We start from the raw sequence: 15,897 nt of genomic DNA, 5'->3' as shown, positions 1-15,897 counted from the left end.
AACGTTATACTGAACTGAATGTTCTTAAGAACACTGAAAACTAAACTTTTTAGAAAACCTTTTGTTAAGGAGGAAGGATGGTCTTGTGGCTAAAACAGTGGACTATGACTTAGGAGATATGGGTTCAGGTCCCAGTTCTGCTCTAGACTTCAGTTGTTACCTTCTTACATTTCTTTCCTTCAGAGAGAAAGAGGTACTCAGAGGGGCTGTATAAGTAGCTGGACTCCAGAATCTTGACTAAATATTCAAACTTGGGTGCACCTGTGCCTAACTATGGATTTTGGATCCTACTTAGAGCATTTTGTTTCTAATGTGTGGAATGCTTGTGTAATGGTCTTGTTTAAGATTGATTTATAATTCTGCTCTCTAGACCAGTTTTACCTGATTAATATATAAATTTGCACAGTTTTCAAAACATTAGCTGAACAAGAATGAAAAACACACTTGAAAAATGAGTTGATTTAGGTAAATTGAATAATGGAAGAAATATAAATTTTTTTTTTCAAAGGCATAGAAAGAGCGCAAACCTTTGTCTTTGTTCCACTTTTTGCCTTTAATATTGCTATTATAGCTATTATTAATAGCCATCAGGTAACCCATAACAACATTATTACGTATACAAAGTTCAGGCACAATATTTCTGAGATGGAAATTCTTGAATTTTAAATAGAACACAAGACTGAAGTAAGTGGCAAATGGCCTGTGGGGTATAAACAAACCTAAGTTACATTTGTTTGCCAAATAGTGACAATAGACAAAATACCTGCATCGACTTGTCAATATCAAACATGAGCATAGAATAGCTGGAACAAAACAGAAAGATTTCCAAAGGAACAATTCAGTACATTTCTCACTAGGAGATTTTTTTAACATGATTTTAGAACTCTCTACAAAAGTATAAACAAGTGTGATGGGCATACCAAAGAACCTCCAATGCCTTCATGTGGAAGACACTTGCAATATTGAATCCCTAGTTGAAATGCCAAATTAAAATTTCACTTTCATTTTGTCACCAGTTTTTCTAGCTTGTATGGGTTGATCATCTGTTGTGCTAAAATGTTTTTCTTTCATCGTGGTCATGGCCTTTCTGTTTTTTGACTTGTAGAACACAACTGAATCTGCAGGAGCAGCTGAGACCTTGGCTGATGTACCTGAACATGTGCTTAAAGGACTTCCTGAGGAAGTGAGGCTTTTCCCATCTGCTGTTGACAAGACACGGCTTGGTAAGTGCTGTAACTGTGAAAAGATAATGGAGAAATTAGAAGACAAAAATATCACATTCTGGCAGCTATGGAAAGTGAAGCATTAAAGTAACAAAGAAATGGCGCAGTCAGCGTGAGTTTCCCCATTCCTCAAAGAAAAAACAAACGGGAAGGAAACTAAAATGGGGTGGGAAGTTAAAATAAAACAGAGTGTGAATTATGAAAATGCTTGTTAAAGGACAAAGATTGCAATTGAGTAGCAATGAGATTTTGTGTTTGTAGTGGAAAAAGCCTTTTTTATGTTTTCTTGTTCTCCTGCATCATGCATTTTATCAGATCAGAAGTGACGTTTAATAGGTATCGAGTGTTCCACCAATTAAACTTGCACTGGTAAATTCTTCACAATCTAGAGTTATGATTTTCCTCTCTGTGTTGCTTGTGAGTCCTTCTCCACAGTCGCCCTATTGGACACCTTCTACTTGTACCACTGGTTTGTACATAGTAACTCAGATAAGTTTTTCACTTTTATTGTGACAACTTGATTCCCAGATGGAAAGTAAAGGCAAACTTCTGTTGAGCTTATGATGAATGATCCACAGTGGATTGGCTAGCAAGGTCTCTGTGAGAATGACCCGTCACTGCACTTCTTCCACAGACCATGCTTGTCTGCACTGAATGAACATGCATTTTATTTGCCTTTCTTCCATTATTGTACGTAAAACAGGTGAAAATGCGTTTTTCCTAGAACTATCTTCAAATAACTTTATAAGTTGTTCTTTAACAAGTTAAACAACCCTGGCATATGGATCTTTACTAACTACATTAAAAAAAAGACACCAAGATAATATAGTAAGGCAGCAGTTCTCAACCAGGGATCCAGGGCCCCTAGGGAGGGGGCCTTGAGCAGGTTTCAGGGGGGCCTCCAAGCAGGGCCAGTATTAGACTCGCTGGGGCCCCGGGCAGAAAGCTGAAGACCCAGTCCCTGAGCCCCGCTATCCAGGGCTGAAGCTGAAGCCTGAGCAATGTAGCTTTGTGGGGGCCCCTGTGGCACAGGGCTCCAGGTAATTGCCCTGCTTGCTACCCCCTAATGCCGGAACTGGCTTTTATATGCAGAAAACCAATTATTGTGGCACAGGTGGACCATGGAGGTTTTATAGCATGTTTGGGTTTGGGGGGCGGAAGGGGGCTTAGAAAGAAAAAGGTTGAGAACTTCTGTAGTAAGGTATTGTGAATATGAACAGATAAACAGGAGGGATTGGAGTGGTCACCTTTACCTTACTGTATAAAGACTGGGATAATGGATACAAGATAAGATGGGGAAATGCCTGAGTTCAGTGTATGGTACTAAGTAGAGAGTTCTCTTCCTTTCCCTGTTGTCAGTTGTACATTTAAAATCCTGGAATAAATTACTGTAGTGTAATTCCAAAGTTCACTCCACTGAGGTCAGTGTAGTTGCTTTAGATTTTCATTGGTATCGTATGCAGAATTTTACTTTATATCTACAACACAAATAGCATTTGGTTTTTATTCTGAACTGGTCTGAGACAATGGAGGTTGTTGCTTGTGTGTGCGGGCTGTCTGTATACCATTAGCTGAATAGTGTGCTTAACTGAAACAGTGCAGAAAATGGTTTGACAAGCGGTTTGTGTAGCTTTATAGAAACTTACCATAAAATCTTGCATACAGCAGTATGGGGATTCAATGCTTTTACCTGGTGACGTGATACGAAGGTTTCAGAACAAATTTTTTTAGATAAATATCATTTTTCATCCTTCTGAAATAGATTCTGCAATTCTGCTTACGTTACAAATTCTATTGCTTTAATTAGATAGAGATAATAGCATGCTGGGTGTGTGTGTCAGAATATCGCCTCTTTTGCTTCATTTCCTTCATAAGACCACCTCTTTTCCTCTTCACCATCCCAACGGTTGATCAGTTAGGACATTCGAGCTAGTAGTCTCCAGGTTTGAACTCTGATCAGTAGAGACACTGTTCTCATTTGTGAGTAAGGAAACTGGTCTGGAATTCACTTGCCATTCCTTTGGTTCAGCAAATCTGGAGTTTATTCATCTGTTAGGTCTATAAATTTACTCAAGTCTTTCATGGGTAAGTTTCTTTTCTGGGCTCGGAGTTGGCTTCATAAGTTGACTTTGAGTAAATTTTTATTTCTTGTCTGTTCTCTTGATATTGTAAATGCTCCCTGAAGTTAGTTGGCATGTATTTGATAAACTTATGAAATTTGAAATGTTTAAGAAAGCTATTTGTCAGAAATAAAGTAGACTAATTACAGTTACTGATTTAACTCTCCAGGTGTCTGGGCAACAAAGTCAATTTTAAAAGGCAAAAAATTCGGACCATTTGTTGGTGACAAGAAAAAAAGATCCCAAGTTAAGAACAATGTATACATGTGGGAGGTAAGAAACAGCTGGTAAAGGAAGTAGCCAGGTATAGTTAAATGATTATTTTCTATTTGACGTTTAATTTTTGTCAGACATTATAGATATTGATCATTGTGTATGATTATTTAAATCAGAACTATTTCCTTTTCAGAAAATATGCTTTGTTGAAACTACAGATTAGACTCCAATTGTTTTGAATTACACAGCTAAAACCCTGCCATTGTCATTGATAAAATATTAAGTAGATGTTTTGTAAAGCAACATGAAGTATGTTAAGCACTGCTACTGGGCCCCAACTTCTTGCAAAATGGTCTGTTGCTGATCAGGCTTGGCTTCAGATGGCTGGCTCCTGCAAGGTACTGCACTTCTTGATGAGAGTTGAGTACCCTCAACTCCCACTGAAGTCAGTGGAAGTGAAAGGAGCTTGGCATCTCTCAGGAGAGGTTTGGCATCTCTCAGGAGAGGTTTGGCATCTCTCAGGAGAGGTTTGGCACCTCACATGATTTCTCTCTTACAGCATACAACATGTATGGTAAGGCTACATCTTTACTTGCAATTTTCAGGAAACCTCAACTACTGAAGTAGTACCACCTGTGCAGCTCCACTGGCTTGGCAGCAGTGGGAAGCGCTTGTCTAGTGTTCATCATCACCTTGTCTCGCTCTGCTCGGAACAGATCTAGATCAACTAAACCAGTGCTCCCGCCATTGCTATGGTTGTTGGAGCCACAGTGGTGAGAGATTTCCCAGAAATTGCCAATGTAGACAAGATCTTGTGACGGCAAATAAAACCATTTTGACATTTGTCAAAGCAGTATGATCAGACTTGTCTTGAAATCATATACATGCGTAAAAAGGAGGAAGCATTTGTCACTGTAAATAAAATAGCATAACTACAAGATCCTATTATAATTTTGGACAAATTAGTATTATTTTAAAATGTACATTTGACATTTAACACTTTTCTCCAATTAGATGCAGTATACGCAGCTAAAATGATACTGCAGTGTTGTTATTTTTTTTGCTGCTCCATTTATTCTAATATTTGTAAATGTGAAATCTGTTTTAGAATGGCAGAACGGCTTTTTTTTGTCAAAAATAAACAGTGAAATCAAGCAGTCTCACAGTCTGTAGGAAGAATATCACAAAATACTCCAGTCTTGTAAAAATCAGAATACCTTGATTCAATATGTTTAAACTGTATATCTGTTTCTTTGATAATAAATTATACTGGTGCACAAATGCTGTGTTATGGAAGAATACCTACGGATAAAAACTCCGTAGAATGCTTTACAGACCGTTAGTCTGAGTAGCAATTTACACTATAAGAATGGACATACCGGGTCAGATCAATGGTCCATCTTGCCCGGTATCCTGTCTTCTAACAGTGGCTAATGCCAGATATTTCAGAGGGAATGAACAGAACAGGGCAATTATTGAGTGATCCATCCCCTATTGTACAGTGCTACCTTGGCAGTCAGAGGTTAAGGGACATCAAGAGTATGGGGTTGTGTCCCTAACCATCTTGGCTTACAGCATATCCTCCATGAACTTATCTAAGGATTTCATTTTCGAATCCTGTTAGTTTGGGCCTTCACAACATCCCCCGGTAATGAGAAATAATGTTTATAATTGTACAAAAAGGAATTAATTTGAACACTATCATTTATGTAACTTAAAACACAGACCTCAGATGTGTGTGGCTGTCTTCATGTAATGTATCACATAGTACTTTCAGAAGAACTCAGGTATTTGTACAACAGGATATAGAGGAATTTAGAGAATTCCAAATAATTTTAAATCATCTTTCATTTGAAGATACTGTCGCAGTGTATAGAATATTTAGAGAGCACATTTCTGTGCCTGTTTGTTTCACCATTTTGGGTAAATCTGACTACAAGCTATTTTCACTTCAAATCCCTCTGTCTTCATGAAGGCGATAATTTAGGGACTTGTAATAGATCTATTAAGAGATAGTAGGAAATAATATCATTGACAGGTGTGGATGGGTCCATGGGAGGCATTAAAAGTATACAATGTTGGAGAAAAGCTACCTTGAAATTTTAGACTAGTGGGCAAACTTGAAAGTAGGAACAGCAATTTTTAAGTACAATATGCAGCTGTAATCTCTCAATAGTAATGCTGAGAATTTATTAAACAATGAACAATAGAAATCCGTGCTAAAAGTAAACCTAGGCTCTGAAAAGGGATTTTTCAGTTCAGTTGTGTTTTTAAATTAGAAGGCTAATTTGGTGACCGTACAAAGCATTAAAATACAATATGGAAATCTGTAATCTTCCCCAGAGTCTCAAGGTAAGAGGTAAATCTATAACATGAATACCTTCTGTAGGAAACTTAGTGGTGGGAAATTACCAGATAGGCACTGTAGCTCCATTAAAAGCCATTCTGTTTGCTGTAACATTCTTACATGTTAAAATTATTTTAGGAGACACTTTGGTTTGTTCATTTTTCAAGTAGTTCATAACTATTCAAGTCTGAGTTTCATTTTGGCAAGAAGACAGAGTTAAGACTGCTGTAGAGGGAACGAGTAAGGGACTGTTCATTATACTGCCCTAAAGAGTTTATAAACTGTTTAGAATGTGCAACGAGTGGGTGTTACAAACAAACTGAAAGAGTCGGGGGAAGGATGGATAATAGTGATAGTAGCACATTATTTAATAGACTTGCTATGTGCACATTTTACAGATTTCAAGAAACAGATTTTAATTATATCAATAATCCCTGTTGGCCACCTGCCTAATAAAATAAAACAAACTATGAAGCACTGTGTGTACACATGCACGCACACACATCAAGCTAGTTGTTGAACCGTGGCACAGAAATGGACCTAGAATGGTAATTTCCCATATAAGCAAACTAACAGCCAGTAGAATCAAAATAATTCAAGTAGAATGCCTGATAAGCCATCAAGTGCCTCTAGACATTACAAGAGGATACTACAATCCAATGTATCTCAGACTTAGATCTAGTACAAGTACAGTTAATAAGATGAAATCAGTCAGGTAAATTATTTACCTCAGCTGCACGTTTTTTCTCTCTATCGCATAAAATGAAAGTTCATACAGCAAAAACCTCTTACACCAAGTAAATTACCAATTCTATTTGACAATTACAACTTGTATTAATTTGACATTTCTGAACCACTTGTTATAAAGTGATCTACTTTGCAATGCAGGTAATAAAAGGGTCCAGGGTCAGACTTTAAAACAGTTACAGCTTGCTTTTTAGTACCGGTTGAAAAATGTAGATTGAAAAGAGATTTGTAGTCTGCAGCAGTTGGCCCCCATACTCATATTTACCAACTCTCTCACATCTATAAACCATTCTAGCATCTTAACTGGAACAAGGTAAATTGTGAAAAAGGGTGCTGCTCAGCAGTGGATCTTTAAGAAAGGTCCAAAAGGCTGCAAAAACAAAACAAAATAGCAAAGCTAACAAAAAGAACACTCAGGCTTTTCAAACTGAAGTCCTCTGGAGAAAGGGGGAGACCCTTGAAGTCACTATCTCCATCTAGTTAATAATTAGCAGAACTTCTGGCAAAGTGGGCATTTCTGAATCAGCTCTGTATGGTATAGCTCTGTGTCTGTATGCTCAGAGCCTGGCTGAAGAAAGATTATAGATGTTTTCCTTTCTTGGAGGAGAAGGCAGCTAAAAATGGCATTACTAGAAATCCCATGGAAGAATGGCTATCTGCTGATGAGCCCAGAATTTGAGGCACGTTGTGCCGAGCCATCTAGATCCTGCCCAGCAGGAATTCTGTTTAGTCACAGCATCCTAGAGAGGTGCAAATGCTGTTTCCTTGCCCACTGTGGACAAGACTTAAAAGAACGTCAGTACAGTGAAGACTGGTTGAAATAATAAGTAATCTAGTTATGTTTGGCCCTGCATTCCGTATCTGCTAGGTCTTCCATACTGGGATTGCACTCCCTAACAATGTTACATTGCGCTGCTCTTCCATTTTAACTACACAGACTGTTTTTATAATCCTGATCTGTGGAAGAGTTTACTTTCACAGATGTAAGGATTTGGTGCACTTACAAGCACACTCCTAGAAATCAGCTGATGAAATCTGAACACTTAACAAGGACAATGTTCACTCTTTTTTTCTATCTGTGGTATAACGAGAAGACTAACAAATGTGCAGACATTTTTGGCAGATTCTGCTGGCATTTTACCCTCAGTCATCAAAACCTTATAGTTTGTTACAAACCAGCATGGTGTGGGCACCACAGAACTAATACCCTTTAGTAAATGGTCCCTGTTTTAAGGAACTTTGGAGGGAGGTATACTTTCAAATGAAGATATGTAAAATATTGGGGAGGAACAAAAATGTATACTTCGTGTTTCTAAACTAAACATCAGAAATGATTCAAATGATGAAACACCATGCAGCAAAATGGAAAACTCGGGGTGAAAGCTGGCTTTGGGTTTGTCATTCAGGCTTTGCAAAGATACTAATTGAAGCTTCAGAATAAGCCACATGTCTTTTCATTCTGTAGTATCACCCTAGCCAAAGTATTTTTGAAGCTGAAGAAAAGATGCCATATTGAAAATTTTAGAAATTTAGAAAGAGGATTGGCTCATTACTTACAATTTTTCACCCAATCTATGCTAAAATATCCAGTTATTGTTTTTACCCCATCCATATCTTCCCCCACCACCTCCCATTGTCTGTCTGTTTTGCTGACCTTTTATGTCTTTTACAATTACACACTGTATATTCTTTGGAGCCAAGTCCATCGCTTATTTATATACTTGAGCAGTGCTTAGCCTAATGGTGCCCTGACGTGGCTGAGACCTTTCGGTGCTGCTGCAGTATACATAACTACTAGATAACCCATCATCATTCTTGCTAAATATATGGACAAACAAGTAGTTCTTACAATTTAGTTTACACTAAAACAACACCATTTTAAAAAAGCGGGTTTCAGTTAGCAGGTCTATGCTGTAGCTAGGGCCCAGGTCATTTGTTTTATTTAAATGAAGACTAGACATTCCCTGGCTTTAACAAAAGGAAAACATTTTAACAAAGTTATGCCCCATTTCCAGGGGTGGCACACCTCTAGTCTCTGAAAAGGGGTTATTTTAAAATGCTCTTTGAATAGCACAGTGCCACAGGCCTTGTATAGCACAGGTGCAGGCATTTTTGCCATTGACATCTGACCCTATGCCTGGTAGACAATAGCACTTGCACTGTTGCTAGTACACCTCTACCCCGATATAACGTGACCCGATATAATACGAATTTGGATATAACGTGGTAAAGCAGTGCTCCGGGGGGGCTGTGCACTCCGGTGGATCAAAGCAAGTTCACTATAACACGGTTTCACCTATAACGCGGTAAGATTTTTTGGCTCCCGAGGACAGCGTTATATCGAGGTAGAGGTGTATTGGGAGAACTGTGCTGTGCTAAACAGTGCAAAAAGCCAGGGCCTAAGAGAGCTTGGGGGTGGAGAAAAGACGCGTTACAATTCCTAGATAGAATTAAGAGAAGTAGAAGCAAATACTAAGTTTAAACAAACTTCCAGAATCTATCTGTACGTTTCCTTTCTTCTTTTTCTATTTGTAGCATGTGTGTGTAAATCTTTCCCCCAACATTTCTATGAGAGTAGCCTAGTACTTGTACTACAATCCACTATGTGTATCGAGGTAGGAAAAACAATTTTAAATAAAGAAAAAAGATGTCTCCAGCTTCAAAAAATGGTTATTGCTGTAGTTTGGAAAGAATGTACGACAACCCATGATACCCTTATAGACCTCTATCTTTGATTCGAGTAGTAAATGTGGTTGGCATATAGCATATCTTAAAAGCAAAGAGGATTTATATGTTGGCTGAAGACAGATCACTTGTCAGTGAACTGATTTTATTACAAACTGTCTTTGATACGTTAAAGATAATTAAATGGAGTTACAACCCACTTGAAAACAATTTATACAGGATCTTGGAATATCAAACACTTCAAACCTGTAGCTGGATAGATTTTATAAAAACTCAGAAGATCGCCTTCACATGGTAAAATGGTACTTTATCCACTAAAACAAGATAAAAAGTAAATTATTTTAACTTCCAACTTTTCTGATGTTTACTTTTTTCAATCCATCAAATGCGGAGAATAAAAGTTAATGCATAATGATCTAACATTTAATAGGCTTTTTTAATAAATCATTTAAAGAATTATTCCTTGAAGACTTGCCAAATTGATAGTTAAATCATTTTGTTCATTAACTTTAAATTTCTTGAAACAATGTACCTTTAATTACTAATGTAGGTTTAATTTAAAACATTATGAACAGTACAATTTTTATTAAATTTATGTTAATTGCGAGTATTAGGATTTGTCTACACATGAAAGTAAATCAGAATAAGGTGGAGAGTGAATTTAAAGTAAATTAACGTTTTCTGATGAATGCCATATTCGTTTTAAGAACACTTTCACAGCAGATTTGACAAAACGCAAAGAAGGCACCAATGTGAGATTTCTAAAAATTGCTACAGCACTCAACCCAAGGTTTAAGAATCTGAAGTGCTGTGCAAAAACTGAGAGGGACGAGGTGTGAAGCATGCTTTCAGAAATCTTAAGAGCAACACTCTGATACGGAAACTACTGAACCACCAAAAAAGAAAATCAACCTTCTGCCTGTGGCATCTGACTCAGATGATGAAAATGAACATGCATCAGTCCGCTCTGCTTTGGATTGTTATCGAGCAGCACCTGTCATCAGCATGAACACATGTCCCCTGGAATGGTGGTTGAAGCATAAAGAGACATGAATCTTTAGCACATCTGGCACGTAAATATCTTGTGACGCTGACTACAACAGTGCCACGTGAACACCTGTTCTCACTTTCAGATGACATTGTAAACAAGAAGCAGGCAACATTAGCTCCTGCAAATTGTAACCAAACTTGTGTATCTGAGCGATTGGCTGAACAAGAAGTAGGACTGAGTGGACTTTAGGCTCTAAAGATTTACGTTTTTATTTTTGAATTCGGTTTTTTTATATAGTTCTACATTTGTAAGTTCAACTTTCATGATCAAGAGATTGCATGACAGTCCCTGTAATGGGGGAATTGAAAAATACTATTTATTTTGTATTTTACAGTGCAAATACTTGTAATAAAAATAAATATAAAGTGAGCATTGTCTACTTTGTATTGTGTTGTAATTGAACTCAATATATTTGCAAATGCAGAAAACATCCAAAATATTTTTTAAAATGGCACTCTATTGTTTAACAGCGTGATTAATCGTGTGATTAATCGTGATTAATTTTTTTAATCGTTTATTAATATTAATACAACATAGATACATTCAGCACTGAAGTATTTCACCCGGGGAATCTGAGAACTGTTATAGGAAGAAAAGAGGAGCACAGTAGGTCAAATTGTAATGTACGATTCATTGCCAAAATAATAATGCACACAATGATTATATAACCCTTTTGCGACTCGGTCAAATTAATTTTGATCTCTTAATTTCACAGTGAAAAATAGTTCTCTCTTCCTAGGGCAAGAGGTTCTTTATAGACACACACACACACACACACACACTCCCTCTCCCTCTCCCTCTCCCTCCAGAAGTGGAGTAGGTAAGAGAACTACGAGTAGGTAAATACTAAAACATTGGTAATATAAAAGAACAAGTTACTTATATTAGCATGTAAGGATATACATAGACCTTAATCAGAAATCCCAGTGCCGAGCATGAGGGATGCACCTACGAAGTACTGAAACAATCTTTTCTGGATTAATATTCGGCTGGGAGGACACAATCAGTAATTTGAATTTTTAAGTCTCATTTGGTTCTGTTCTGACTGCCAGCATTGACCCACGTGGGGCTGTTTCAGAGTTCGCAGTTACGTAATATACACATGCACAGTTAAAAGGTCATATTTCCCAGTTTGAATTCCCATACTTTTGCATCCACAGAAGTGCAGGTACCTTATATAGCACATATTCTAGCAACTCACTGTAGGAACAGTCAGAGAGAGAGTTAAGTGCTATAAAATACGTCTCCAGTTATTTGCAAGTGCAAAATCAGAGGCCGCTTTTGAAAATCAAGCCCAAAATATGCCAACTCAATCAAGTTACTTGTTCTTTGTCTGCAGTGCACCAAGCACTGTTACCTGAGGTAAACAATATGCTCTGCATTTGAGAGGACTTACAAGTTTATAATGCTTTCTGACCTTTTCCTAAGCCAATTGCTTCAAATAACCTGAAAGTGAATTCCTGGCCCCACTGAAGTCAATGAGTTTTGCCATTAATTTTAGTGGGGCCAGAATTTCATCCCTTGTGTTTTAGGATTAAATATGCCATTAATATTCAAGAGTGATTTAGTATAACCATCCCCCCACCCCTCAAAAATCAGTCAAATTCTATACAGACTGAGGGAAAATGCCTGTAGATTTCTATTTTCCAAGCTCCCAAGGGTGAGGGGTGTTATCTGGTTTGGCAAATTTCAGTAAAATATTTACTTTGTACCATTCTCATAAATCTTATCAAGAAATGCCTTTCTGTCATAAATTATTGAACATGTATTCCTGTGTATTTAAGCATCTATATTTAAGGCTAATTCAATTGTCCCCCATGAGTAACTCATTCTTTTCTATTTCGAAGGTATATTACCCAAACTTGGGATGGATGTGTGTTGATGCAACTGATCCAAGGAAAGGAAACTGGCTGCGATATGTGAACTGGGCACTTTCGGGAAAGGAGCAAAATCTATTCCCTTTGGAGATCAACAGGACCATTTACTACAAAACCTTAAAGGTAGCACTGTCCATTTGTGAAGTGTCAGTGATGACTTTTTGGTATCCATTTCTTCCTTTTCCTTCAAGAACCTGTTTCATTTTCGTACTTCCTGTGACGGATTTGGGCCCTTTGTGGGGTCATCTGATGTGCTGGGGTGCCACTGAGTCAGCCTATTCTGCCAGCCTGGGTCTCCTTTACCTGGCTTTGCTGGGGTAGGCTCACAAGCCTCTTTCAGCCAAGCACACAGGCAGGGCCACACCCAGCTGCACAGAGAGACAGAGATTGGCTCTGGAAAGATTCAGCCTTAGGGCTTGCTCTAACACTCTGGTGCCCATTCCTTTTAAGGAGTACAAACCCGAAGGTTTTATGAAATTCGCCCCCTTCCTCAATGTGGAGGGAGATATGCACAACTTCTTGCCCCCCTCAGTTAGAAATTACATAAACTGGGTTATAGTATCAAAAAGAAATTAGCTTATTAACTACAAAAGGGTGAATTTTAAGTGAATACAAGAGATAGAACAAAGCAGATTATTGAGCAAATAAAACAGCACGCAAGCTAAGCTCAATATACTTAGGAAACAGGTTACAAAATTAAGTTCTCACCCTAAATGTTATTTTAGGCAGGCTGCAAAGTTTCTGTGGTTCAGAGTTCCAATTACATTCCTTTTCAGACTGGACCCTGTCTTAGTCTGGACTCTCCCCTGGCCTTCCCTTGAGGTGGCTTTAGCAGTCTTTCTTCTTGGGCAGACAGGCCATGAAGAGGAGTCGTCCCATTTTCCTTCTTCCCCACCCTTAAATAGGATTTACATAAGGCAGGAATCCTTTGTTTCCCAAACTTGACCCCCCCCCCTTCCCTTCCAGTGGAAAGTTACAAGAAGTCCCAGGTAATGTTTAGTATCAGGTGACCAGACCACCTGACTCTGTAGTATCACAGCGTCCATGAGTCATTGGCAGTATGGAGCAGTCCACAGGAAGGCCAAGCCTTTTCACAGTCTAATGTCCTCGCTGATGAGCCATCAACCCTGTCTGGCTTTTCCATTGTTGTACCTGAAGTGTTATCAGTGGATGTCACCCAAAGTAGTATAGTTGAAATACAGATACATAGTCAATATTCCTTACTTCAGATACAGAAATGATACAGGCATACAAACTGGATAATTTCATTCAGTTAATTATAACCTTTCCAATGATATCTCACATGAGCCATCTTGCATAAAGTATATCTTTTGTCATATACATATAATATTTTCACAAAAAATATGGAATGAAACATAACACATCCCATCTTAGAAACCAAATTCTTGAACAGTGAGAAAATGTACTTGAAATGTTAGTTCTAGCAGTCCAAGGTGTCTTTTTTTCTCTGTAAATAAAATTGCAAGCCACTATTACAAACTGAGATATGTATGAACACTCTCTATTTTGTATTTGGGCTTGTGAATGGTTTGATACAGCACAACTGTCAATACTGAGGCAAGTGACTACTGGCGATAAGCATTTCTCAATTCCTAGGCATGCTCAAGGCACACAAATCATTACTCAGCACAACCTGCCTGCTTGAGATGGATCCTTTCAGACAATAACAAGAAATCCATAGTTCCTATTGGTCTTTTCATCATTTAATAAAAGATGTAGGCAGGGTCTGTATTTTACTCCTCCCCATTTTTTCATTTCATAATACATAACCTTTGACAACTCTCATATTTCCAACTTTAAAAAAAAAAAAAAAAAAGCAGAGCCGTGATGGCTTATATATATTTTAAATCTGTGTGAGATACACGGTCTGTGTGCTATGATCAGTTTGGAAGCCTGATTGAAAGATCCACAAGAAAAATTGTAGTTGCTCTTGCATTTTCCTAGCTCCAAACTTCTTAATCAACCTTGCCAAATATAGAAGGATTTTTCAAAAGAAATCAGCATTTTAACGTGGGACGATGAGAATAATTAACCATTGGAACAATTTACCAAGGGTCCTGGTGGATTCTCCATCACTAATCATTTTAAAATCAAGACTGGACTTTTTTTCTAAAAGTTATCATCCAGGAATAATTTTTGGGAAGTTCTGTGGCCTGTTGTTACACGGAGGTCAGATTAGATGATCACAAAGGTCTTTTCTGGTCTTGGAATCTATGAATCTATCCAGATTTTGCAAGAATGCAACAGAAAAACAATTTTTCAACTTTACTGCACAAGATCTGTTCATGGAGGGGAGAAAATATTTTGCAAAAAGATCACTGACAACATGGCCATTCTCCATCCACTGAACAGGATTTCATCAAAGATGTACTTAATGCAAATTTTAAATATAGATGTATGGTTTGCTTTTAGGACTTCCCAATAAATGGGAACAACACAGATTATGATATCAAATTCAGTTTACATTGCTGCCTCCCTTACCGGCAAATAAATAAGTAAACCTACCTTGCCAGCTATGCAGATGTTCCCAGTCACATCTGAAAGTATTTGTTTCAACAGCTTTTGCTCTTCCTGGTAATATATCCTTTTAAGAAGTAGGACAAGGGGCAGACACCAATCTTCTTAATCTCAGTTTATACTAGAAGCTAAACAGTTTTTAGTACTGTTACAACTATCAACATTGGGTCAGTTTCCTACTGTAGATTAGGCTTTGGAGAGTCACTTAGTACAGATTTCTATGTACACAAGTTAGTAATTTTCCTTGTAACTTTTTAAAGAGTATTTGAATTAATCTGAAGTTTTGTTTGGTAATGAAGCTTGTTTAATCTACAACGTTACAAGATCTAGTATTTTGTAGAATTTTATAGTTACTCAAAATGATTAGATCAGTGGTAATTAGCCTGCACAATTATAAGAGCCAGATTCCCAAAGTAAACTTACTGCAAAGAAAAGCAAGCCAATGTAGCTGCAGAAAGACTTTGAGAACATAGTATCATATAGAAAAACATTTCAGACTTTTTGGAACCTCAGAGCCATATCACTACTTTTTGAATATATGTTTTAAATAATTTAGTGCAATGTTACTTGTCTATCTCCTTGAATGCAAAGCTTATTTTTCACATCATTTAGTGTGCCTGAAACTGCTTCCTTCTTAATGTGCCCTGATCTCTCTCAGGTACAGTTCACCCCTACTCTGGTGCATGACTTTTTTTTTTTTTTAAAGTAACGTAATAAATACATAAAACAAGACATTATACATAGCTCCACCCATCTTCCTTGATAAAATGCTCTTTAAAATTTATTCCCATTTCTTTTTGTTTAATGTTTCCTCCCATGCCGTACCCACTGTATTCAGTTGTCGTTCTTTGTAATGTCTGACTTAAATTGCAAGCTCTTGGAGGCAGGGACTTTGTCCTCATATCTAAAGTGGCAGGTACCACTGGTTCTATGAATTTATTCAGAGAGCTGAAGTACTCTCAGTGTTAGATGGAGTAGTCTTGCAGTTAACATGGGTTCATGAACATTTGGAGTGGTGCTGCTCTCCTCTCCTAGAAACTTTGCACAATATGTGTGTGTGTGTGTGTGTGTGTATACATTAACCTTTCACAAC

General features: G+C 37.6%; 1 protein-coding gene across 1 annotated transcript in view; it reads left to right on the top strand.

The window, feature by feature from the left end:
- The window catches only part of PRDM2 (PR/SET domain 2), a 99,676-nt gene that overhangs the window by 17,317 nt on the left and 66,462 nt on the right, over window positions 1-15,897 (top strand). The window contains exons 2-4 of the mRNA XM_065421218.1: window positions 1,106-1,223; window positions 3,513-3,616; window positions 12,237-12,389. Of these exons, the coding sequence (XP_065277290.1) occupies window positions 1,106-1,223; window positions 3,513-3,616; window positions 12,237-12,389 (375 nt within the window). The remainder of the gene's footprint in view (window positions 1-1,105; window positions 1,224-3,512; window positions 3,617-12,236; window positions 12,390-15,897) is intronic.

This window comes from Emys orbicularis, chromosome 22, assembly GCF_028017835.1.
Source record: "Emys orbicularis isolate rEmyOrb1 chromosome 22, rEmyOrb1.hap1, whole genome shotgun sequence".
In the NCBI taxonomy this organism is placed as follows: domain Eukaryota; kingdom Metazoa; phylum Chordata; order Testudines; family Emydidae; genus Emys; species Emys orbicularis.
This window is presented reverse-complemented; position numbering and strand designations above follow the sequence as displayed.